Source organism: Zootoca vivipara, chromosome 3, assembly GCF_965207765.1.
Source record: "Zootoca vivipara chromosome 3, rZooViv2.hap1.1, whole genome shotgun sequence".
Taxonomy (NCBI): domain Eukaryota; kingdom Metazoa; phylum Chordata; class Lepidosauria; order Squamata; family Lacertidae; genus Zootoca; species Zootoca vivipara.
Genome location: NC_142586.1, coordinates 92,919,027 through 92,946,722, shown reverse-complemented (window position 1 = coordinate 92,946,722; position 27,696 = coordinate 92,919,027). Strand labels below are relative to the sequence as shown.

At 40.2% G+C, this 27,696-nt stretch overlaps 1 protein-coding gene across 1 annotated transcript in view; it reads right to left on the bottom strand.

Moving 5' to 3' along the window:
- USH2A (usherin) overlaps positions 1-27,696 on the bottom strand; it is a 455,954-nt gene that overhangs the window by 403,268 nt on the left and 24,990 nt on the right. Inside the window, exons 4-9 of the mRNA XM_088666687.1 lie at positions 15,025-15,160; positions 12,925-12,988; positions 10,771-11,065; positions 9,003-9,187; positions 4,321-4,542; positions 2,266-2,359 (exon numbers count right to left, since the gene is read on the bottom strand). Coding sequence (XP_088522813.1) covers positions 2,266-2,359; positions 4,321-4,542; positions 9,003-9,187; positions 10,771-11,065; positions 12,925-12,988; positions 15,025-15,160 — 996 coding nt within the window. The remainder of the gene's footprint in view (positions 1-2,265; positions 2,360-4,320; positions 4,543-9,002; positions 9,188-10,770; positions 11,066-12,924; positions 12,989-15,024; positions 15,161-27,696) is intronic.

Genomic DNA, 27,696 nt, shown 5'->3' with positions numbered 1-27,696 from the left:
TGCTGCTGCCGCACGATTTCTGTTCTCATCCTGAAGCAAAGTTCTTAACCCGAGGTACTATTTCTGAATTAGCAGAGTCTGTAACCTGAAATGTCTGTAACCTGAAGCACCTGTAACCCAAGGTACCACTGTATGTGGTGAGTATGCAGCAATATTCTTCTCCCTGGGACTGAAAAAGAAATGAGAGCAACAGCAGCTGGACCTAGCAGAGGTGAATTAAGTTAATGCAGGATGGAGTTGAATGCATTACTGTATAAAAGTAGAATGCAGTGGAAGGGAGTGGAAAGAGAAATCAGTTCTATAACTGGGTATTTCCTGGCAGAACTGGGTATGTCCTGGTGGATTTTTACATTTCAAAGGAAATGTCTAGGGCTGGGGGGGGGGGTTGGGCTCCAGCTCGGGCAGCTCGGGTTTGGGCTGATCTGCACGCCACAGCCACTGTCAGACCAAGCCAGGGAAAGAGGCGCACCGGCGCACCAGTGGCCCCGCACACACGCACACCTCTTTCCCCAGCTTGGGCTGGCAGTGGCTCAGGCTGCTCTCTTTTATGCTCTTCAAGATATGGCAACTCTAATCTGCACACATATTTCACTTATATGTGTATTGTGTAATACTTTCTACAATCAAATATTTGCACCTCTTCCAGAGATATGAATATCTGAGGAAAAATCTGTCTGGCCTTCAAAGTCCATCTGCTTAGTTTTGCATTGTCATCTTAATTTTTTAAATATTATTGCAGATCCTGTATGCCTTTGTGCCTATTAAGTCTACTCACACAGTGCATGGATTTTGCAGTAAATCATAAATAACAAAACTCTTGCCAAAGTACTACTGCAAGTGCCAATAGTGGCCAGCAAGGCTTCACATGTGGGACTTGACTGCTCTTCCTTCTTCCAAATGCAGTATATCACAGCTGCTTACTGAGAGGGGGAGGGGGGGCAAGACAGTGTAGGCTCTGTGCAGTGCAGGTGCTGCAGTGAAGTCATTCGGATGCTCCTGCCACTGTATCAATAGTGTATCCACACCATACCAAACTCCTGCTATTTCCACCTTTTTCTTTTGGTTAGTGGCAGCAACTTATGTGTGGAAAATGGAAAAGCAATGCAACCCAATGCAACCCACACAGCCCCACCAGTCACTACTGGCAAGTGCATTGCGGACATTCATACAACATTCACAGGTCCCTTTGATATTAAAGATAATAACTGGCAAGTAGAATCCATGGAGGCCGACAGAAAATTTATGACAATTTCACCACACAATCACCTGTAACTGAACTACAGACTTTAACTTCATCTTGCCCTGAGCAGCCCAAAGTGACTTAAAAGCTAATCAGGGCCGTCTTAAGCTTATCTGGCGCCATGGTGCAAGGATCCCTCCGCCGTTCCCCTCCCCCACTCCCACGTTTCCCTCCGGGTGGGCAGCAACTGGATTGCAGCTCCTCCGGCAGGACGGAGGCTCTGGGCACGGCACGGCACGGCACAGCACGGCATGGCATGGTGGAAGCGGAGTTTCAACGAAGTTCCTTAGCTGAGGCAGGTTTCTAATCAGAGTTCTCTAGCTTCACACCTCTGCCCTGCCTCCACATCCCTGAGTTATCCGGCGCTTCCTTTGCTCACAGACCCACGTGGGGCCAGGCTGCCTTGCCGCGGCACTTATCCCCACCAGGGGCGAGGAAAGATGGAGTTTGCGGCATGGTGGAGGTGGGTGAGGGCGGCGAGGGCAGTGCTGCTGGCGGGGCTGGAGGGCGGCTCCTCCGGCAGGGAGGTGGCTCCGGGCGCGGCACGGCATGGCGGAGGTGCCCTCCAGAACTTGGCACTGTGGGGCCTTGAGCCACTAGTCTCTAAGGCTAAGACGCCCCTGAAGCTAATGCTTGTAGAATAGTTGGGGGAAATACAGATACTGGTAGCACACTGGAAGCTGAAATAGCTCAGTAGCCAACACTGAACCTCTATGTAGAACTGGAGTCTCACTCGCCAGATCGTACCATTAAAGCATTAATGAATCCCTCATCATTCTTTCCTGTGTTTGGCAGGATCGAGGTTTGCTCCTCCAGCAAACAAAGTTGTTGTTGGTTGTTGTTTTTTTACAACAATAAAAAAGCATAACACCAGACAGTAAAACCACAACAAGTTAACAACAAGTTAAAAGCACATTGAAAAAAATAAAAGCCAAACATCAGTAGTCCATTATGGAGGGTGTACTCTTATTTGCCTTTGGATTCGGTTTTGAGAACTTGAGAACTTGAAATTTAAAGGAACTCACGTTGTTGCCTTCTGTATAGCTTTCCTTGGAGCAAAGACATCTGTATGGGTTAATACTTGTATCACAGCGATCAGCGTGGCCAAAACAATTACACCTGCACAACAGATCAGATTTGGTATTCAGTCATCACAAAACAAAAGTTTAGCAGTATGAAAGTTTCACAAAATCAAGCTATTTAGAAGAGTGAATTGATGTATCATTTGAGAGGGCATCTCCCTGTTATTTGTACACTATCATGAAAGTAATTGCCTGCTTCTGTTAAGGATAACTATCTCAGAAAAGGGTCCTTTAAGTGTAGTAACCATTTCATGTATCTATCCGTTCAGCATTTATAACTGTCAAGTAAATGCTGCTTTGCTATTGACACTACACGTTGTAGACGAACTATTAAGTGATCAAACATGCATTATGTGCTTTCATTGTATACTATGCAGATGTAAGGCTCCAATTATTTATTACAGTTAACACCTGTTCGTTCAGCATTAACCTTTCAATCTGGAACACCACAACTCCTTAAAAGGACATGGAGTATATGTACGTATCTTTTATTTTATTTTGTATCATTTTCCTTCTCCAGGCTACCCAGGTTGAAGAGCAATAACCAGATTTTTTTAAAAAAAAATCATAAAAAAACAAAGCCCCAGATAATTAACATACAAACCCTCTTTAGTCAGGACAAGAGGGTTAAAGGAAATATCCATGGATAAGTAGCAAGAACAACACTACCCCTGCCTCAGCTCCATTGCAGTTGCCCTTCCTCCCAGATGTTTAACTTAATATGACACCTGAACAGGGGTATGGGAAGTAGTAAAATGCCTAACAGCACCCTTAGTTTTATTTTTAATGGCACCTTTTGGGAGATGCAAGGGGCCCAAAAAACTTTTGTAAGGGTAGGTGAGTCCCACAGGTTCACCAGCTCTACATGACAGGAGAGCGACATGAGGGTCCTGCCACAAGGAAAAGCCTACATGCCGAAGTCATAAGTGAATCAGCTCCTACTAGCATTTAATTTTTGCTGGATTGTGCTCTCTCTATTAAAACACATAGGCCTAGCGCAGAGAATCATGCTTAAATCCCATTGAAGTTAAAAGAGCTTCACTTAGTTTCTATTAATTAATTCCATTGGACTTTAATTGAATTTAATATCCCTCCAGCCCTTGGGACAAAAAAAGTACACTTTAGGGGTTACTCATTGCGACTTCAGAGTTGCTCTTATTGTTCTTTGGGGTGGAATCTACACAGAGAGACAGACACACAGACACATTATTTTTAAAGTTATTAGACTATATACCATATCAGACTGCCATGCTACAGTAATATACGGTAGAAGAAAAACTGTGCTTATTTAATTTATCTATTTTTTAAAAAAAATATACATCCTGCCTTCTCTAAAAGTCCAAAGAATGCACAAAACCAGTTGAGATGCAACATTAAATTAAAAACAAAACGCTATAGCCACACATTCATTTTTCTTACTAAGAAAAGCTGATTTAGTACATATTTTTTAAAACATGAATTCCAAAGTAAAAAAAAAGCACATCTTTCACTGGAGACTCAGTCATTACTTAATTTGCATTTTATTTACAGGGTGTAATTATGCCTTCAACAAGACTTCTGACTTAACATATACAATAAAGTTGTCAGTCATAGATAATGCAACACTTTCGCTGACAGAAGCCTCATTTTTAAAGGGAGAAACCAGCTAAGACAAAGAGTTTAGTTCATTATTAAGACCATTACAACTGCCATATATGGGAGTCCATAATAAAAAATGGAAGCACCACTTGAGCAAAGCTTCAATCAGGCTTTCAATCAAACATACCTGTTTCTAAGAGTTAGCAAATCCAGAATGTAAAAGCATTATTGATGGATAAAAATTGGTTAAAGATTATTTTTGTTAAGTTAGATTTTTATCTGATGTAAGGCAAACCCATTTTGGCTCTGAAATCAATGCTACGAAGTACATCTTCACCTCATTTGAATGAGTATAAATCCACAGTGAGTTGTTTACTCTCAAATATACTTCATTTTAAATACAAACTATGAGTAGCCTACCTTCCACTGACAGTAATTTCGTCGACTCCATAATATCTGTGTCTAAAGTTAACCGAAGGTACAGCGGTATGATATTGGCCAAGTAGATGAATCTTTACTGCCGAAGCTTTGACAAACTCCTGAAGTGCTGGGGTATTGTAGAAGTCATTGTATCCTGGCCGACGATTTGGTTCTGGTGTGAGAACGCTGAAAGTAACATTTCCATGGGAATATGGAGTAATGCTGTTGAAGCCAAAAAAAACAAAGTACAGTATCAGTTTTCCAGCATTTTTTTTTTTTACAAATGTCCAGAATGCATCACATTTTCAAAACACATTGGTGGTCCAAATATACCTTTTATCAGGACATGTTTCAGAAGGTGATTAAATCTACAGGCTAGCTTAGATGATGATGATAGATAGATAGATAGATAGATAGATAGATAGATAGATAGATAGATATGATTGATTTTAAAGGTATCATTATAGAATTGTCATCCAACCATATCTCTGCAGCTCTAGTAATGGCAAAGAAAGTAGGAAGGTGAAACTGGGATTTAAATGAAACCTGCAGAGCATAGCTGCCAAGTTTTCCCTTTTCTCACGAGGAAGCCTATTCAGCATAAGGGAATTTCCCTTAAAAAAGGGAGAACTTGGCAGCTATGCTGCTGAGTGACCTTGGGCCAGTCACTACCTTATCAGCCTTGATTACCTCACCAGGTTGTTGTGAAGATGAAATTGAGAGGGGGGGAGTAAAAAGGTATGCTGTTTGAGCTCCCTGGAGGAAAGGTGGTATAGAAATGTAATAATAAATAAAAAAAATAAAAACAGCTAGTATAATTATTTAATTATTTGGTTGTTGTATACTGTGCTTGTCATCAGGCATGACCTCAAAGCATAACAGGATATACAAGATCCATAAAGTACAATTATAAACAAGTGAAAATCCATTTATATACCTATTAAGCACTACAAAATAATAAATCCTTTGCCTGATTAATTCTTTAAAAGCAAAGGATATATTATTTTGTACCATTTAATAGATTCCCAGGTTTCCATGGGGAAAGCCATGACTTCTTAAAGTGGTATAATACTGTTATAAACATATAGTGCAGATGGAGCCTTAGTAAGTTTGATTTATATCTTTAGGACAAGCAAGTAACACATTCTGTTAATTTCTTCTTTAAAAATACAACAGAGTAGCTTCTTATTCACTACCATGTAATGTTTCCTGTGGTACAATGAATATACACAAGTCTTTAGAGGGTATTTTTATATTAGGTTCACTGTACATCTTCCCTACATAAAATCGTTCACTTCAATCACTTCCTATTATCATTTATGTCTTGTAATTGAAGGGAAAACAATGTTCCATTATAAAACATTTATGGTAGCATTTCACACATTGGCTCTTGAATTCCTTTTCTAAGATGCACTAATTTTTCTGTTGGAGTGTTATTGTGGTTGTTGTTTTTTAAAAAAGAAACCCATTTTTATTATTTTTTAAAACATTATTCATTGCTCAGCCAATGAATTTGGCTATTTTCCCCACCCCACCCGACTTCAACTGAATGCAAAATATATTTTTTGCTGAAAATGAATTGTACCCTCAATGACCTCTTGTTCCTCCCTTAGAATGTTGAATCATGAAAGCCCAGAGAAAGATGCTGACACTTTAAAAGCCTAGCCGCCAAGACTGAAACAGCAAAAACAAAACAAAAATAACAACACCATCAAAACAAACAGTGACTGCACCTGGTGGAACATTCCCTCTTGTCTTTTCAGACAAGTGCTACACAGGTCTGATGCTGACTAGGTTCTGAATTTTGCCAAGAGTTGGTTGCAGTTCGACAGTTATGGCTGAACGCAAAATCCCCCAACCCCAAATAAAATCTTGCATCATGCAAAACAGACTTAACAGTGACTGTCTGGGCTAAAGGCAAATGTGTAGCAGTAAGTCTTACAAGTTTCATAACTGTCTGATTGCACCAACTCTTGGCATAATTCAGAACCTAGTCAGCATCAAACCTGTGTCTGAAAAGCCAGGTTTTTGTGTAGGCAGGTCTAAGACATATCGTCTCCTCTGCCCCTTTTTTTGTGAGGTTTGCCAACCTCTAAAACTTCCATTTTTAGCAGTCTTAGACCTGTCTACACAAAAACTGCTCAAGAGGAGTAACTAGGAAATGTTTGCAACCCCTCAGCTACTCACCTTGCCTACTATGAGACTACTTCAGGCTGCAGACCATACTTAAGTCCAAAAAACCCTCACTTGTCTCCTAGAATTCATTAAAGGACATCCAGTCTTTTAAACAATTTGTATAGTGATCTTTTAATTAGATACAAATGCCTTTCAGTAGAGTCATTCAACACTTGGCCTTTGGGCCAGATGGCCCTCTTGGCCTAATTTCAGAAGCCTTCTTCAAGCGGCCAGACTTCTGGCAAGAGCAATCTACCCCTTCCCCAGCAGAATGGAGAGAGAAGGGGGCAGGAAAAAGAGAAGGAGGGGGAGAAAGAGAAAAAGGGGTGGAAGAAGCAGAGAAATAAAAGATTGGAACCATCCTCTTCTAGCTATTGCCCTGCCAACTGTGTTCATGTGACCCCTAGAGATTACTCCAGAAGAAATGTATAAAGGAAAGGTAAAGGTATCCCTGAACGTTAGGTCCAGTCGCAGACGACTCTGGGGTTGTGGCGCTCATCTCGCTCTATAGGCCGAGGGAGCCGGCGTTTGTCCACAGACAGCTTCCAGGTCATGACTAAGCCGCTTCTGGCAAACCAGAGCAGTGCACAGAAACACCGTTTACCTTCCCGCCAGAGCGGTACCTATTTATCTACTTGCACTTTGACATGCTTTCGAACTGCTAGGTGGGCAGGAGCTGGGACCAAACAACGGGAGCTCACCCCGTCGCGGGGATTTGAACTGCCGAACTTCTGATCGGCAAGCCCTAGCTCTGTGGTTTAGACCACAGCGCCACCCACATCCCTCTATTGGGTACATGCTTTTAATATGCTGCTATTCTAGATAGGAATGTGAAGGTTAGTCATTCATTTTCTCTAGAAGGAAATTGTGATGAAAAAGTTTGTTTTGCTGGGCAGGTTGAGTCACAAAGTGTTTTCTTTTTCCTGCCAGCAAATGGTTAACATACGGCAGCTTCTGATTGGCCAGGGTTCCAGAAGAGGGAGTTGAAAAGGAGAGGTTTTGGAGAGACCGGGTTTAGGTTGGGAGATAGGGAGTGAGAGGAGAGAGAGTTGGTTCTGAGTAGAAACATTTACTCCGAGGAATATATCAAAAGCTAGAGGAAGGAGTCTATGAGCTTAGTGTGAAGGACAGTGTGTGGTGTCCTGTGAGAGTTAACAGGCCAGGAATTAACTGGGAGGCTGAGGATGAGCCAGGAGAAGTAGAAGCTGGAATGATACAGTCTACAGTACTTAGGTCTCATTCCAGTCAGGAGGGGAGAGATTCTTCTGCAAAAAGAGAAGACTCCCAAACCAGTTAAGAGGGGTATGGTGATCCCTTCGGTCTTGTTACTTGGAGTACCTCAGGAGTAGAGGGGTCAAAGGGGTGTGTAACTGACAGGAAGTACCACCTTGTTTAAGAACCAAAGTACATACTAAGCTGCAACAGCTGTGCAACAACTGAGAAAGAACTGAAGTGAAATAAGTGGAAATAAGCTGAACATTTACCATTTAGTCTAAAAACCTGTAACATCTACCTGAAGCTAAGTAATTGAACATAAGCAACTGAAGTTTAAAAGAAGCTGTGCTTGATTAGAAGTCTGTAATATCAGTTAAATTTAGTATAAATATTATTAGGTGAATGGTTACCTGAAATAACATTATACTGTAACCTGAAGTATCCTTTGTTTTACCCACTTTGTGTCATAAACTTCCTTTGTTTAACAAAACCTTTCTTGTTTGTTTGATCAAATACTGCCTGAGACGCCAAATCATTAAGTTTTCCCTCACACAAGTCCCCCACTAGATAACCTGGGGTAAATTGTAGAAATTCATGTAATTGGTGTACCAGGAGGGCACCAGGATGAAAAAGTGCAGTTCCTGGACTATATGGAACTGGCTGAGCTGACTGGGAGACTCCGAGATCAGAGAGAAGAGTTGGTGGAAGAAGATTGGAAGAAATTTAAACTATATTTAAAGAAATACTGTAAGATTGACTAGTATGAATTGATTTGGAAGCAGGTGTAGGCTGTAGGTTTTAGAATTTATTGTTTAGTTTTTATAAAAGTTAAAAATTTAATTGCTATAAAGGAAGTATTTAGAGTAAAATAGCTAAAGAAGATATATAATACGGTATGAGCTAAAGATAGGATATAGAAATTGCCAAAGATGATTGAAAATGAAGCACAGATGGGGGGAACTCGAAGGAAGTCACCCTAAAATGTGAAGAAAGGATTATGAATTCAGAAGTTACAGTGTGTTTGTTATGGTGTTTATTTGATATGCATGTCTTATTGTTATGTATTTGTTATGCATTTTTGTGTGTTTTAAGTATAAAATGAATAAAAAAAACTGAGAAAAAGTATAGTTCCGCCGATGCAGAAATCCCCATGCCTCCTGACAACTGAGTCATTGCTGTGTACCAGGGAGAAGAGGGAGAAGGTAGGAGGGAGATCAGCAAACACATTGGCAGGAGCACTGGATTGGCTCCACAAGTGCATTTGCACTCCACACAATGCTATTTGTTCATACCTAGGAAGTTGGAGGCAGTTCACAGAGTCAGGATATTCTAGGGACTCGTTGTTCTCCATTCCGAATACACTGCAATCCCTTGCAAAGTACTGCCAGTCTTGCCAGTCAGAGTCACGTTGCTTTTTCCTTTGTATTCGTATTGCTTCGGGTTGTGGGCTGAAGAACTGAAGGATAATGTAAAACACCTACAAATCAACAGCAAAATGCAAAGTCATTTGGAATACCTTTATACATATTGGTCCTTGATTCAGCTGAAGTTAGCTATGAAAGCAACTACACTTAAGGAACATAGGAAGGTGCATTATAAAAATTGAGACCAAAAGAAAGAAAGAAAGGAAGGAAGGAAGGAAGGAAGGAAGGAAGGAAGGAAGGAAGGTAGGTCTTTCTCAAAGGGGAACAGACCAGAGCTACTGCACTGAGGCAGGTGCTCAATGCGCTGCATAATCAGATGAGGCTATCAATGGCTACAAGCCAAAATCACACCAATTTTCTGAGGTGGCATGTCTCTGATCACTGGTGGGGAAAAGTGCTCTTGTGTTCATGACTAGTTTCCCAGCTTCCCAGAAGCCTTTGGCTGGCCACTGTGAGAACAGGCTAGTGGACTAGATGGGCCTTTGGCCTGATCCAGATGGGTTCCTATGCACTCTAAGAAGATAGCTCCATGTGTGGGGAGAGAGCAGTAATGGCCATTATGTTTATCATGCAGTCCTTCGAGGGAATGTTTTGTTTTCCCCGAGTGCTGCAAGGCAAAAAGACTAGAAAATCTAAAATAAATAAATGGTAAACTTAGATCATGAAAGCATGGCATCGGAACTTCCTTGTAGAGACTGCCATTTGTTCCTCTCTGCTGATGATTGGTTATATAGATTTCAGACTGAGAATAATGGGGAAATGGACTATATGTAGATTTGCGGGCTTCTGTTGCCATTTGCAATGTAGGCTAATGCAGAAGCAATTGTACCAACAAGAGTTTTCATTCCCTGGGGAAGACAAACCACAGAATAGGAATAGCTTTCCAAAGATAGTGTGAGGCATTCAACTCTACCTAGAGCTGCAAAGGAACTCCTGTAATGAGGATTCTGAAAACCAGCTCCAAATCCCATTTGAAGCTGTGTGTAGAAATAAAGAAATATTCCTGTTTTCCCTTTTAAATTACTGTGTTTTGTGAGCATTCCATTTAAGTACATACAAAACCTCAGGGGCTTTGGTATATGATCTAAAAGAATGTTCACAAAACCATGATTATACTCCCACCTCACAAGCTAAACTAAGGGGAAAGGGAGAAAGCACAAAGCTTTTATCTTGGCTTGGAGACAGTGGTGAAAGGAGCCCATCAAAGGCTCCACCTGAAAAAATGGCTGGTGAGCTTAAAAGCCAGCAAGGGGCACAGGATGGGCCGTGTCCACAATGATTCTGATAGCAAGAATCCAAGCTGTGGAGATCTAAATGTCAAACACAATCTTACCCCGTCCCTAGTTGAGTATATCATGTACTATGTCACATTAAGTTCTTAGGAAATTTTCAGTCCAGCCACCTTCATCAGAATTGGATTATTTTCATTTTGACAGTCAAACTATCACACCAGTGTAACAGAACATTATTTCCAATTCATTAGAAATTTCCTTGAACTAAGTGAGCAATGAATGTAAAGTAATTTTCTTTAGCTTTTTGTGTTAATTTTTAACAAAGAAAGTGCAGAACAAATAAACCAATTTCCATTTTCATCTATAAGTGAACAGTATATTGCATAAAGAAATCATAAAATTACCTGGTACTGTCCATTTTCTAAGTCTATTGTAATGGCTATTCCTCTGTTGAGTTGTTCAGTGGTGCTAAAGACAGATGAAATCCACGAAGTTCCAATATCATTATCATTGATGTAGCTCAAAGGATGAGCTTCGGGGTTTAGTCTGAGCACCCTGTCATTAGTCGTATCATCAGCACCATTAGGGATGCAGTACCTTTGCACCAAAGGATGTACCCTGGGATGACTTCCAGGACAGCGACATTCTGACTGACTGTGGAGTCGAGGAAATTTTCCAGACCATACTTCAAAAATGTCTCTAGCATTAAAAAAAATAGATATAAAAAAGAGTTGTACACACAATAAAAAGAGCAGAAAGCCCTGTTTGTAAAGACCCATCTGTAATTAGCCTTACCGTGACTTAAAAGATGGCTGATAAAGCCAATTTACCTACATGGTTTTCTCTTTAAAAAAAGAACGTATTTTAAGAATGTTGTTATCTTTTACATGACCTTATTCTCTGTTGGCATGAAACTACAAAGCTATTTTTATATAAACCTATGCTTATGCTCATAAATATGTTAGAAGTTGCTTAGAGACTGGTCTGTTTGTTTTACAAGCAACTAAATAATAATAATAATAATAATAATAATAATAATAATAATAATAATATAGCACTATGTGAATGACCTGCAGCATACCTTGGGCTTGCACCTCCTGCCTCTTCTCTCCTCCTCTTGCACAGCCATGAGAATGGAGGCTGGCAGAAACTGTTTCTGTTTTCAAACTAACTAGAGCTTCCTATTAGATCAACATTCTGGGAACTCTGGTTACTTTAAACCAGAGGTTTTCAACACTTTGAGACCACAGATCCCTTGACCAGCTACATTATTTCTGTGGCACCCCTGTGGCGCTCAGGAGCCCAGTTCTGTCACCCATCGCTGGCAGCCTCTCACCTTTTTTCAAACACCCTCCCTTGTGGAGTGTTCCCTCAGGCTCGTCTCCTCTCCTTTCTCATTGGGAGTCCTCCAGGCAGCAGCTGCTGCTGCCCCTGGTCTCTGAGTTGTTCCCCTGCCCAAAGAGAGGTGCCTCCTCACAGTGCCCCATAGGAGCCTGGGAAGCCCCCCCCCCCGCCAGCCCCAGAGGCACCATTCTGCTAGGGAGCTTGTAGCCAGGGCTGTTGCAACAAACAGCTGCGCAAGCCTTTGGGAAGCAGAGATGCAGAGGGCATCAGAGAAGGGAGGGAAGGAAAGAGGGATAGGGGCCAGTATTGCCCGCAGCACCCTTGACCATCACCCAGGGTGCCACGGCACACTTGTTGAAAACCACTGCTTTAAACAAGCTTTGGCTACAAGCCAGGATCATAAGCCACAGTGTTACAGATTCCACATTATTAATAACAGTGTTAAAGTAACAATAATTATAAGAACTTAGGCTACAATCCTAACCATGACTCCTCAGAAGCATGAATTCGGTGGGGCCCACTCTTAAGCGAGTAAGGTTAGTATTGCAGCTATAATTGGTGTTCTTCTGGCACTATGTGTTTACATTGCATTTATGTTGGAACTCAATCCAGTCCACCTCAGGAGCAGTGCTAGAAAACAAAGGAATTCCCCATTGAGAAAAATAGAGACCCTTTGTCACATCCTCATGATTCACACGCCAGTATTATACCAGATCTTTATGTGGGATGGAAAGCCTAATCAGAAGATGGTGGAGGCTCATGCACACAGTGCTGAGCTATTGAGTTTTTCTTGCCCAAATAGAAAGGAGATACTGATTATGGTTATGGTAGGCAAGACAGGTTCCATGTTCCTGGTAGCAACCTGGTGTGGTGTCTGTGTGTATTACTGCCAAAGGGAATCATGGTTCTGATATGCCTTAGGGCCTAGGGAGATCTCTCTGTGAGTGGATGTTGTGCCAAAAGTGAGCTGGATCAAACCTTTGATCTTTCAGCACAATCTCCTATAATTTTATCAGCCTGCACCCTGCAGTTAATTAAAAACCCTGTTGGAATCCATGTACATGCAGTTAAAGTTCCAAATCTAATCTAGCCATTTTATAAAGAAATATCCAAAAAGACTGGTTAAACTTTGAAGCAAATTTATCGTGGCTGTAAGCCTTTCTCGCCTTTGATCATTTCACATTTGGGTTTTGTAAAAATGAAAATTTCCCCACCTGTTTGTAAGCGCCACTTGGTACAATCTAAAATCTTGCATCCTCCCAACAAATTGCTCTGAACCTGCGAAAATACATTATAAATAAATAATCCGGTCCCATCAACCAGAAAACAGCTCTGTGCTGCATGAGGGGATCTTAAATTCAGCACACAGAGATCTCTCTTGCACAATTACCTCTTCTGAATGAAACCATCTTGGTTCCGGACAAAACTATGGAGGGCAGTGACTTAATTTTTTTGATTAAAATGATTTATAATAACTTTATAGGAACATTTTGTACCTATCTCTTATCTGATTACAGAGGTGGCACACAGGCTGGCTCATTAGACAGAAGTAATGAGGCAGCCCATGTGCCACCTCTAATTAGAGAAGAGATACAGTAGGGACAACTGTAGCTGTCACTTTATGCAATAAAGGTGAAAGGTATGTTTTTAAAGATTTCTTTTTCTTTCACACAATTATTGTGAGTCTGGTATTCAAAAGTGACAGTGTCAACAAGAAGCACTTTGAAATGAGAATTTTCAACTCTTGATATATAGGAGCTGGATGGTTCTATTGGAATGAATCAAACATTTCTCCAAGCCAGATGCAGATATATTTAGGACTTAGCTCCAAATTGCAGTATGTTCTGGATCAGTGATACTCAGCCTTAATAAATCTGCAGGACCAATTCATCACCAAACAGAATTTAAGGGAGCTGCAAAACCACTGGCACCTTATATTGATGGCAATGTTCAGAACATGGTGAAAAATTATTTTATCTCCGCTTCACCAAATATTCAGCCAGGACAATTACAAAACATTTGGTATTTCTGTGGTAATAACTCAGTCTTCATTTCCATTTCTTTTCCAAAGTTGCTTTTGTATTAATTGTTTTCACTTGTCAAAGGAACTTGTAGATCACATTGCAAGGAACTCAAAACACTTACATTTCTAAGTCACCTTGTGGGGGAATGAATGCTCAGTTCAACAACCTATAGGCATCACCACACTTCTGAAAGGATTCTGTTAGTCCTCTGCAAAACTGGGGCTCAGCCAGTTTTGGAACACACACCCTGAACAGTTTCTGACCAGTTTATTTAAGGATCACCTATGCCCAATCTGAGGAACTGCCATAAAATAATCGTTCCACATCTTTTAGCATGGCAACACAATGGTATTCCTTTGCCTACTGACATCAGGCAGGGCCTTGGCTGTACTCTTTTCACTGCCTGCTAAAAACAGGTTTCTTTAGGCAAGCCTACCCAGACGTGTAAAAACTGACATGTATTTGAATATGTAATTCTGGTTTCACTGATGACTTTAATTATATTTTGATTTTTTGATTTTTAAAAAAACATTTGCTTTTTATTGATAACTTTAATGTAATTTTTGGTAAACTGCTTAGAGGTTTTATTTACACTAAAGTGGTATACAAATTTAGACAACCTCACCAAGAAACTTGCACAGGTACAGACCGACATCTTTCTGACTAAATGCAAGAACCTGGACATTATACCTAAGGGGTCTTAGAATTAAGAACCCTCTACAATCCACTTATCCTACTGAATATGCAAGGAAACTATGCCACACTTTCTCCAAGGTATCTGAAGAAGTGTGCATGCACACGAAAGCTCATACCAATAACAAACTTACTTGGTCTCTAAGGTGCTACTGGAAGGAATTTTTTTTGTTTAAACTTAGTGATATTAGCATTCAAGAATCCTGACATTTTCCTCTTCCAACCAGCTTTAGAGAAGATAAAAATGCCTCAGCATCCCCTTCTTCCCCCACATTATCCTATGGTTGGCCACAGTACCAATTCTGTGCAGTTAGGAGAAGAATAGAGGACAAGTCTACGCTTGCTGAAACTGGGATGGAAGAGGAATGTAAGGCACTAGTGCCTCCCTATCTGCAAACCTGGCAATGGTGTGACATTTCGAGATGAAAACATATGATAAAGGTAGATATTGAAGCAGGTGGAGTAGCATTTTGCTGTCCAATTAAATATCTCTTGTGAAAGATAGTAGAGTAACAGAAGGATCATCTAGTCCAACCCCCAGCCAATACAGGAAAGCCATACCACAGAATAAGATCTTCCCTTAATACTCAGACTTACCATTTAAATTTTGCCCAATTCGCCATTCACCATCAGCAGAGGGATCTGCAATTAGCCCAGCAAGAATTCTGGAGTCAAAAGCTGTGTTGTCATCTTCCAAGCCATTTATAAAGAAATTGATTCTGCTGTGGTGGACCTATAAAATTACATTTGGAAGGGAAAGCCCTTTTTATTTTTTTAAAAAATGAAACAAAACACTCATTCTAATCTCATCTGTTATTTACCGCCTTGTGTGGAATACAGTGTGCCATTGTTTCAGTTAAATCACTGGAAAACCATGTTATACATTTTCTAACCAATTCCTGTTAGAGAATATACAACTACTGAAAAGGAAAAGTCCTTCAATGGGTAAATTAAACATGAATAGGGTAACATTTATCCTATAACAAGATAACATTTAGTATCTTCTTTGTCCCATGTGCATCACCAAATAACACTGATATAATTGAACACCAACGTTATATAGCCATGTGTAGATACTAATCTGAATTATTACTGTCAGTATTCTGATGATAACAAATAAATTGTAGGCAAGCATAGTTAATTATACTGGTATGTCATTGATTGATAACTTCTCTTTCCTCATGCATCTGCGTGCTAACCAGATGCAGAGATGGAAACTCCCTGCTTCCTAGATTCCAAGATGGCAATAAGTAAGGCAGGATAATTCTTCCAATTTTTTTTGTCAGGAGGTATTTCAGTAGATTGGAAGTCATTGCTCTTAGAGTCCATATCTGTTCAACCTTCTTGCTTTAAGAAGGAAGGGTGTTCATGGATCAACTCTTCAGATTTTCTTAAATGTCTACCATCATGGAAAGCAGTAAAAGACACAGAATGGCGTCAAAGGACTGCTCACCACCAAAAGCCCCTCCTAAGACCAGGAGAAAAACATATGGAGGTACTTACTCATAGAATCATAGACTTGGAAGGGATCCCCAAGGGCCATCTAGTCCAACCCCCTGCAATGGAGGAATCTCAGCTAAACCATCCATGACAGGTGGCCACCCAGCCTCTGCTAAAAAACCTCCAAGCAAGCAGTCCACAACCTCCATCCACAGCTGTTCTTCTTTCCCACCATGTGTCAAGACTGTGCACGCAATGTAGTGATGATAATCAAAGTATTCACAAACATTTCGTAACATTATTAAATGTTTAAAATGCTTCTCAAGCATTTATATTGCTACAATGCTTACCGGGGTCCTATAAGAGTAAATGAATATAATCATTCCCTACATTTGTTACATCATATACCTTAGAGAGAGAAAAACCCACACCTTTAATTTCACTTCTTTTTTTAGCAGATGGTGACAATTAAAATTTACTGCCGAAGGTCCCAGGGTGGGTTACAACATTACAAACAGGTTTAAAAACTTAGTTACAAACAGGTTTAAAAACTTAGTTACCAATATATATTGGTAACTAAAATATGCAATCATAATATATATGATTGCATACATAATATATATTGGTAACTAATATATGCAATCATAAAATGTTACAAAAAACTTAGTTACCAAAAAAAAAATGCAATGACAAAACATGAGGTGGGGGCTGAAAATGTTCATCTCAGGTGACAAAGGACATGGTAGGGGGTATATCTTCAGCATTCACCAAAATCTATATAATTAAGTTGCCAGACACACCTCTGGGGAATGGGAGTTTCATAACTTAGGGGCTGCCTCAGAGAATGCAGTATTCTGGGCCGCTGCCACATTGAGTTTCTGTGGGCAGTGGAACTATCAAAAGGACCCAGTCTGCTGTCTTAACAATCAAGAGGGAGTGTGTGTAAGTTCTCTCCCTCCCTGCCTCCCTCCCTGCCTCCCTTAACCTAAGGCCACATGCCAATGATGGGTAGGGCGAAAAGAAAGTCTGGCAAGACACATGCACAGGATGCATAGAGGCATGAACACACCCCTCGTCAGCTGATCCGTGCAGATCAGCTGAGGGGAGAATTTATTGTTTCCTCCTCACCCATCAGACTGATCATCTAATGAGCAAGGAGAGGGTGATCTTCAATCCTACCATGCTGCAGGAAGGAGGAAGCAGCAGCAACAGCAGTAATAGCATGTGCTTTGTCTATTTTCTTTTATCTCCTTTACTGCCACCATAGAAATTGGTGGGGTTTGGGGGAGTCAGAAAATTGCTTGAGGTGGGCAGATCAGACCTGCAGACAGGCAAGTGGTGTAGGCATGAAGTGACCTGCAACTGAGAAACAGAATATAAACAAGAACAAAAAGAAAACACTTATTATTCGGCATAATATATTATTAAAGATCAAAAGATATTGTAGCAAAAGCTTACTGCCTATTGCACCCTATCATTGTCATTTGTAGGCCTACTTTTTTCTTCACAGGGGGAACGAGGCTTGGCAAGAGTGGCTTGGCAAAGGGTACCTAGTCATTTAATGGCATTTGAACCAGTGACATAGTCCCAATTCATAGTTCAGTTCCTTAAATACTTTGCTGTGCTAGCTTTCTGAGTGGAATAGGATTGATAAGATCAGCAGCACCATTACAATAACCACTGTTTTATCAGGCTTCTTTGTACATACACATGAAAATGTGGTGTTTGTGAGCTGCTTCATAATATTGGTTGCGCCTCTCTGGAAGTTCTGGGATGCATATTGTTCCCTCACATGGGACACACCGGTCATGATAATGCATGTAATGTGAAACCCAGCCAAATGGGTGGGGTATAAATAATAAAATTATTACCGGTATTATTATTTCCTACCCATTCTGTCTTTTCTGTTTAAAATACTTTCTGCTTATATTGGCATGGATTGTGTTTATAGCTCACAGTTATCTCTGCATCACAGTAAGAGCATTGCAACTAACATTTCCATTTCTTAGTCAAGAATCTGAAAGGACTGCCTTTCTATAACTGTGGCATGGTGAATTGAAATGAGTTGCCAACAATCCCTCAATGGTGCATTCAGATGAAACATTTAAGTTGAAGTAATTGGCTTTTAGCCATGTTTTACCCAAGAGGGTACATATGATGCTGTAATACTACTGGGAGGAAGTCATGGGGTAAAAGCCGTATTAGCCCTGAATAGCTGCTTAATCCAGCATAGCGCGTCAATCTCCTCTAAAAGTAGTTACGAGTTTTGAAACAGGGTGAAATCTTATAACCAAATTCTTGGTCTGATGTTGGAATTTAAGATTTCTTTAAAAGCAGGAAAGGATGGGGGAAAGAAACTTCAGTAATATTTATTACCTGGTGGCCAGATCTTTCCATTTTTATTAAGTGCATCAGGTACTCTCAAAAATCATTCTGGCAATTCAATGACTCACTCATGAACTATGAACAAATGTATCCCAATGAAGCGATAGAAAAAATCATTTACTACTATGTTTAGTCCAGAGCTAAACCCAGGCATCCCCAAACTTCGGCCCTCCAGATGTTTTGGACTACAATTCCCATCTTCCCCAACCACTGGTCCTGTTAGCTAGGGATCATGGGAGTTGTAGTCCAAAACATCTGGAGGGCCGCAATTTGGGGATGCCTGCCTTAAACAATAATTGCCATTGGAAAGTGAGCTGATGCAGTGGCACAGGTAATTCAAGGGACATCACCGCTCTTCAAGATCAACAGACATGTGAGTGAAACAACTGCCTATTGCTTCTTTCTTTACCGATCCTCTTGTACTCTGGAAAGCCCCATGCCCACTGGTGACGAAACACACACTCACACGCCACAAGGGTTACTCATATGCAGAGCATCTTGCTGCCCTCATAGCCAATGCAGATGCACATCTGAACATACATCCCCATAAACATTATGAAGCTCACCCAGATCCCTCTGAACTACTAACTGGACGTATCTTTTGATGTGCATGAAGAACCCCTTCCCCATCCAGGTGCCAACAACTGCCAAGCGTAACTTCAGCTTTGATGAATTACTTGTTCATGTTTTAATAAACCTTGAAAAATATTTCTGTATGAAAGTTGTTAGCTTTTACCAGCAAACAGCTTGTTTCAAAGAAGAGGTTGGAGAGCCCTGGGGTTTTAAAGCTTTTGTTGTTGTTGTTCTTGCTGCTGCTACTGTCTTGCTGCCAGTTTGTGAAAACCTATTTCCATTTTGCATAAACAGGTACTCATGAGTTTAAAGGGATGGCTGCTGAATCGTCTCTCCAAATAGATGCTGAGAGAAGCTAGAGTGCTTTAGTCTGCCTTGATATCCACTCTAATCAAATCAAATGGGACTGGAATAATTGCATCCTAGAAACAATGAGTGTATAAGGACAAACAAAAGGCTTATGAAAAGCCAGAATAATTTGGTGCAGAAGCTAGGCCCTGAAAAATTCATTTGGAAAATCAGAACATGAGCATTCAAAATCCCATTCCACTGTCAATAAAGCTACATACATTTCTGACCAATATAAACAGCCACAGTTATCTAGAAATCTAAGCCTGAATGGTTATCATTAGTGCTTCAGGCACCCCTGGCTGCATTACTATTTTAACTAAGAAAATGTGAAATGAATAGAAAATTGATTTTTATGGAGACAAATTCTCCTTCCTTAAATAAAAATAAATAAAAACAGATGCTGGGGTTTGTTATTTTTATTTCCAGAAGCAGTCAATATTGTCCAAATTTGAGATATATGGAATCATTGCCCTTCCGCTGAAGAAAAATCTGAAGGGTATTATCATAATGGCTAGGCAGTGCGATTTGGTTCAAGAAAGTTCTCGCATATGGGAATTTTCCTACTCACAGAACATCACTCTCATTTGGTGTTAGCTTTTATCTATTGACACAACAATGCACAATGAACATGTGAATTTTTTTTATTTCATTTTAATACAAAGTCTATATATGGGAGGGGAGAATATGGGAGGGGGATATGAGAGTGTGTGGCTTGCAATGATTTTCTTTTTTCCATCACACATTTTTTTTACAGCCAGTTACTGTCCTTTTGGTGTTTGACTGTTATCATTATAGAAGATACAGCCTTTTCTGCTTTGTTATTTGTAGCATTATCTCATGTTTTACAACATCTTTGCACACACAGGCAACATGAAATATAACTAGTGAAAAGTTCTTAGTGGTATTAATGCATAAAAAAGAATGTGGTTCCATCTCCACTGTCTTTACCCAGCCAAAAGCTGATGAACAGCCAATTTTCCTTTATCACATTAGCACAGCCATGAGGGAAACACATTTGTTCTAGTCAGCTACACTAAAGATACTATTACCAATCTAACATATACATGTTTTATATCAGCAGTATTCTCGGAGTATGAGAGAGCCAACAATATATTAACACTAGCATGACAGTTTATTTAAGAAAAGAAAATTGTCTCTGTAGAGGGACAGAAGTTAGAAATGTATGGCTAAAGCTCAGTGTCACTGGCCTAATAAAGGTAATAATTCTTCTGCTTGCTTTATAGCAGGTAACAGTCCGGTGACAGTTCTGTCATATCATTCAAATAAAAATGTTGTCTTTTACAAGTTTAAGTGCACCTTTATTTTTAAGTCAGAAATGAAATGCACCTTCTTTTCGTGGTAGGAACATTTCTTCTTCTGGCTGAGGATTAGCTTGCTTGCCTCTATTAAAAATGTGCTTATTACAATAATTCAGCATAATATTCTGCTATAGCTCCTATGTTTATCATTTGGTTCTTAGTACATGACCGGGAAGCACCCTTCTCTATAGCGTGGTCTAAGTTAAACATATGAAAATATTTATGGTGTTAAAGGAGAAGAAGAAGTGTCAGAATTGGCCCCAAACATTAGACAATTGTGTATTTCAAAATTTGTGATTATTAATAGTGGATTTTTCTTTCCTCACCTTTTGCTGTTAGATCAGTCAATTTACCCTTTCTATGTCAAAGTAACTAACAATTTAGAAATTAAGCCATGCCACATTACATACAAATACATCTCTCCACCAGTAATACTGGGGAACCATTCTCAAGTCTTCCTTCCCAGAATCAGTGACATGGAGGAGGAGGTAACTATGGCTGATGAGAGTTCAACAACAGCTGGAGTTGCACTGATTTCCTTCCCTGGTCTAAGAGGCTAGAAGTGATCAGCTAATATTAGGGAAGAACCAAGGGGAATGCCTTTTGTGAACATTATCCTGAAGGATCTAGACTCCTTCAGCAATTTTATAATGGTATTTGAAAGTATACACATTCAGGAAGCTTTCATTTCATTCCAAATTGGCTTTGTCTGTCCTCAATGACACCAGAACATAACTAATCCTTATTGGCTATGTAACATTGTGAATTTATTGCACTCACTATGGTTGCATTCTGACAGCACTTCATTCAGTTTTCCTGGCATTTCCTTACCTGATAATTTTCATATTTTATGTGACCTTTCATGCCTTTCATGTGAAAGACCCTTTTGGAAATCTTGTGGAAGTTTAGCACTAATTCCTGCGTCAATCACTTCCAGAAAAAAATCTGTTTGCAACCCCATTAACCCCACCCCACCCCCAAAAAATCATGGGAGTTTTGCACTGTGATTTTCCTGCCATTTCTGTGGGTCATCACAACGTGACAAATTTTGGGATAGTATTCCAACATACAGTTCTTTCCTCCTATTTCCATGAATAAATCATGAGGGGAAAGAAGCTTACATGTGCATAAATCTGCTGTAGAGTTCACACCACAGCCACTGGTATGAATGACATTTAGTAAGATGTGGTGGTATATTGATCAACAAGCCAAAGTTCCATGACACAACAGATATGCGGTTTGAAATTAATGTCAGAAACTGGAACAGAAGCACTAGCCTTATAACCAGGAAAATGAATGCCATAATTCCCATGTCTGAATGCACCCTTTTGAGATTCCAGTGTAATTACTGGTACCATTGATTCAGAAATCATTGCCTTTCCTCTCCTTTGGCTTCCTTTTCTAGCACTGTACATAGCCAACACTGATTAGCACAATGCTTAGTATAATCCTGCTTCACTACATGTAGGCATTAATTGGCTGGCATTGCCTATGTGACTAATCATGGAAGAAGAAGATGCAGTAACAGGAAGGGGGGTGCCCCCAAAACAGCAGCAGCAGATACTCCAAACAATGGCAGCAAACAGGATATTGAATAGTTATGTATTTTCACAATTCAAGTGTGTTGAGAATTATTTCTTCCCCCTCCCATCTGAAAGCACTACTTTTGACCCAACTGAAATAGGAGAACATTTGCTGAAACCAAGATTAATACCTCCTTGTTCTAATATCCACTAAGGGATACTTACCATAGTACAGCTTCCACAAAGAGGCCCCTTCAAGTCATTCTACGTGGTAGATATCATGTGATGTATGTGTGCATATCTCACAGAATATGGAAGAATTTTCTTCATACTTGCACAAACACGCACAAGGGAAAGATTTGTGTGGGTGTGTAGATATGTCTCCATCTACACAATGAGCATCTCTACACAAAGGAGTTGGCCATTTAGATTGTTCTTTTGTGGTATCTTGAAACAATCCAGCTTCACTTTGTGTCCCCAGCAAGTTAATAGACAGAAAGGCTGGGTTTTTTTGCTGGAATTCTTGTACTTGTTAGGGGACCAAATTAATGCTGGACTCTTACATAATATCCAGTTTAAATTGGTTAGTTATATAGCAGTGGCAGAGCAGACATGGAGGCTGCCCTTCAATTCACCAACCTTAGATTGTAAGAAAAAAATAGCCCAGTGATCCGCAATCAACTCCATTCATTGAGTTATCATAACATGTATTCTCTACCTACCGGTATGAGCTGTTATGCAACTTAACTTAGATTGTTATTAGGTTAATATATGCATATATCTTGTTCCACCCTCTTCACTACCCCACCTTTCCTCAATCCCAATACTGGTGCATATCAAGTTCCTTCTGAATAAACTCACTCTACAGGAATAGACACTACATTAAATCCAAGGTGAGAAAACAGATTAAGGTTATGACCAAAATGACAGGTCTATAGCTTCCTTGAATGGCTTAATAGAGACAACAAATCATTAGTAGTTACCGATGACAACAGATACAAGAAAATACAACAGACAGTAGAGATGATAAAAGAATAAATTAGTGATACCTTTCTATTAAGAAGTAAAGAAATTCAAGGATAAAATGAATTATCCCTTTGGGTTCTCTAAATATTCTTGTTTTGACTGCACATCTATTAGTTAAAACCAATTCTGTGCTTTAGATTCAGAACTTTTTTTAAAAAAAACCAATTCATATAAAATTATATGTTATCCTGTTGATGCCAAGCTACTAGGTTACACATGAAAATCTCAGCTAATTAAAAAACAAAAGAAGAGCACTGCTAGATTGGACCAAAGGCCTATCTAATCCAGAATCCTGTTCACACAGTGGTCAACCAAATGGTTACGGGAAACCCGGAAGTAGTAGGACCCGGATGTAGGACCTAAATCATTTCAGAAAGCATACAGGTCAAGACTTCATACATCTATCAAGAGATCAGGAGTTCTATAACTGGGCCAGCATATTCCTTTCCCAATATGTTGTTCTTTGCTGTATGGAAGGCACCATCAAGCACTGCAGTTGTGGTGGAACATGAGGTAGGAGATTTTAAAATGAGGACCAAGCCATTTGTAGTGAAGGAAGAGGAGGTGGGATAAGTTTATCTGTCTTTCTGTGCCTGTCCACAAGATACCACCCAATATGCTGTCAGAAACTCTCCACAAATATAGCAGTCAGTTGGACTTCCACCATTACTCTAACTTGAAAACAAAATCATGGTGGTAGAATTTTACTTGTCATTGCATGCTCCTCTCCAGTTATGCCCCCATCCGAAATAACCATAGCACAAGTAACTTCTGCAGCTTCTGTTCTATGAATGATGGACCCCATCTTTAATCTAAAAACAATGGATGACCTTCCTTCTAGAGCAGGCATCCCCAAACCTTGGCCCTCCAGATGTTTTGGACTACAATTCCCATCATCCCTGACCACTGGTCCTGTTAGCTAGGGATCATGGGAATTGTAGGCCAAAACATCTGGAGGGCCGCAGTTTGGGGATGCTTGTTCTAGAGTTATTTAAGGGTAAATACTATGGGTGCAACCCTGCCATCAGTTGTGCAGGAATAGTTCTATCTGATGCCCAATAAACTTATGCATGAATAATTTCTTCTATTATACAACTGCAACCCAAATGCACATTAGTTATTTTTTAAATGTGTGTGAAGTGTATGGCCATGAAAGCCACTGAATCAAGAATAAAGTCATGGAGAAAGCAAAGTGAGGGGCATATTAGCTACCTTGAGAACAGGAGGCTTACCAAAAGGAAAGGGGTCAAAGTGTGGTGCATATGCTACCCTATGATCTGTACTTCCTGGATGCCTTGCTTTAGAAGTGCATTAAATGGTTAATTATATGGAATGATAGGAACTCAATGGTTATGGGTCAGTGGACTGTGTAGGGGTTAATAAGGCACTGGTCACAGGTAAAAATGAGTTTGCTGTTCTCGTAATCTCTCATTCCAGTATCATAAATAGTAATGGTTTCCTCCTGGTGAGAGTAGCAGCGTGTTTTGTTGTTGTTATTTTTTAACAGGACTCATGTGAGCGCTTATAGAGGGGAATCTACCATATACTTTCTTGCTTGCTTTTGAGGAGGATTCTTTATTCCATTTTCTACTATAATGCAATTTATTAAAGTGGGGTTCTTCCTGGTCTTTAACTAGAATAGCTGTTCAGTTTAATGCCTTTTAATACTGGCTGTTAGATGTTTTTACGAAACGGTCAATATAAACAAACTGGGCTCCATGATGGACTGGATGAGGGCGGATGACTGAAGCGCAATGCATGAAAGAAGTTGATTATAGGGCTGATGCTGCAGTTGGTGAGCTTCATGGCTGAGTGGGGATTACGAACTCTGGTCTCCCAGGTCCTAGTTCAACACTCTTAACCACTACACCACACTAGACTTAGCACAGATATGTGGGACTTGTGCCACCCCAATGGTGCTGAAGTATAACTCGCATCATCCCTGACCATTGGCCATGCTGGCTGGGGGATATGGAAGATGGAGTCCAACAACAACTGGAGGGCTACAAGTTCCCCACCCAGATATAGTATAGTATAGTATAGTATAGTATAGTATAGTATAGTATAGTATAGTATAGTATAGTATAGGCATGCTCAACATTTCCCATATTTCTTGTTTCAGCAACTCTCTCCCTATGCTGAATTTCCAAAAAAGCAGCAGCAGCAGCAAGCTTTTTAAAATGTGGGAGGAGGTAAAGATTAGAGTTCATTAATCTAGTGTCTGACAAGCCTTTTAGAAGTCAAATGAGTCTGATGCACACATCTTGCTCCTATTGCATTCCCTCTACCCCCTAATTTGGTGTTGCCTTTGAACGCCATGGCAGTGATTACTAGAATGGCAGCTTCTACCCTGGTACCATGCCTGGCCTCTTATAGTCTATGTGGCACACCCGTCTGTATCAAGCTTTGTACTGTATTTGTGCAATCTACTGTATATCATTATCCTCTTGTGAGGCACACCGTGAGGTTAGGGTGGAGAGAATATTTTTAATCATTTGCTGTTTGCATTTCAATATTTGATTCAGAATGAAAATTGAGAGAACACAGAGGGTTCTTGGCAGATCTAAAGATTGGCAAGAGATAATGAATTTATATAGCAAACACATGAGAACAAGAAACACGTCACTTTAACATGAAAGGGCTTCTCTGCATATGTCACGAGGAATTTGTCTGGGGCCTCGTTCTTGAGAAGACAAAAAAAAAATGCAAATGCCATGTTAACACAGCAGAAATCAAAGGATGACGTCCTGGAGGACAAGCCAGCTCAGATAATTTATCTGCATAATGTCTTACAGACCAATGGTAACATCTAAGCTGGGTAGCAAAACTTCCTGGTGATGCTGCCAACTATGGTGCTGTTTCAGCTGAAAAACTGTCTTCTGTAAACCCTGATCTTTATGCATCCACGAAGGAACTAAAAATGGAATCAATAAAATTACTATAGGTGGTATCGAACTAAGTTTTACTCAGAGTAAACCCACTGAAATTCAAAAAAGGGTTGTAACTCCAAACATCTCTTCTAGGGGGCATGTGTGTGCTCTCTGCACATCTCGGCAACAGAGCAGACGGCTGGGCTTGGCGGAGGAAGCCTTCAGCTGTACGTTGACTGGTAGTGTGCAAGGTTGCTTGCCTGAGGGGCAAGAGGGCAGGCAGTGACTGAGAGGGGGGTTGTGCTGCCGTCCAGGGTGCCGTCATCTGTGTGACGACCATGTCTGCAACCTATTGTGTGGGTCAAGATAGCTGAGAATTCTCCTCCAATTTGAGCAAGAACAAAAATATGTTTCCCTGCCATTTCAGATAAGCTGAATCCACTGCTCTGCTGTTCTGTTACTCTTTCCCATTGTTAAAAATGGAGTCACTCTGAAACTACTCTTAACATTTATGGATGTATACTTCTGGACATCTCTCATAGGAGGTACACAAAGAAGGGCCTCAGATTATTATAGCAGGGTCCAGGTCAGTCCATATGTATGTAGAATGGAGATGACTATATGTATCAGTTCAGAAAAATAAGAACTAAAAGGTTTTACCTTTACCTTTTAGTTCTTATTTTTCTGAACTGATACATATAGTCATCTCCATTCTACATACATATGGACTGACCTGGACCCTGCTATAATAATCTGAGGCCCTTCTTTGTGTACCTCCTATGAGAGATGTCCAGAAGGCGGCAAAATGAGAATAGGCTTTTTCTGCGGTGGCCCCCCGCTTGTGGAAAGCTCTCCCCAGGGAGGCATGCCTGGCATTTTCCTTACATATCTTTAATCACCAGGCAAAAAACATCTCTCTTCCCTCAGGCCTTTGGCTAATTAAACAATTAATGGTCTTCTAAACTATGTGTGAGGGGGTATTGTTGTTGTTTGTTACAATGGTACGTATTTTTGTGTTTTTACATTGTAAACCGCCCTATGATCTTTGGATGAATTGCGGTATAGAGATTAAATAAATAATTTGAGGCTATAAGCGGTTAATTGCTACTATCAATGAATATTCTCTAAGTGTCAAAAAAAGAAAAGAATGAAATGAGATTCAATCCTAGAGATCTCATCCTGTATGGTTTGAATAATTCTATGATTGTTTACATGTTCTGAGAATTGGATTGTAGTTTATACCATGGTCCTTGTTTGTCTGTCATGATTTAGTGGCTCCGGCTTATATTTTCTGTATCTGTTTAAATTAATACTATTTTTAATTGGGTTCCTGTGACTTGGTCTCTTTGTTATCTGTTGCAGGGGACCCTCTCCTCTGCGTTCCCCCCTCCCCAATATGCATTCTGACCCGACATCCAGAATCTTCCCATACAGCATGCATCCTACTATATTTTCACCTAGGAATTCCCTGGGGTTGGACTGTGATGGTGAACTTCTGCAAAGAAGGAATGTGCTCTATTTCTGAACAGTAGCCTCTCCCACAACCTTTCCTAACTTTTGTTCCTTTTATATACTTTTGTGTTTGTGGTTCCAATTTTATTAGTTTGTATTGGGGGTTGAGGTGGGAAGATTCCTTTTTTCTCCCTGTCAGATTACCTTCTTGAATTTAAACTGCCTAATTGGAAAACCAAGCTTATTTTTAATATTGAAATTGGATCGGGATGGCACCATACTTACAGATAACTGCTGGACTGACTATAACTTCCTTTCTGAATATATTAA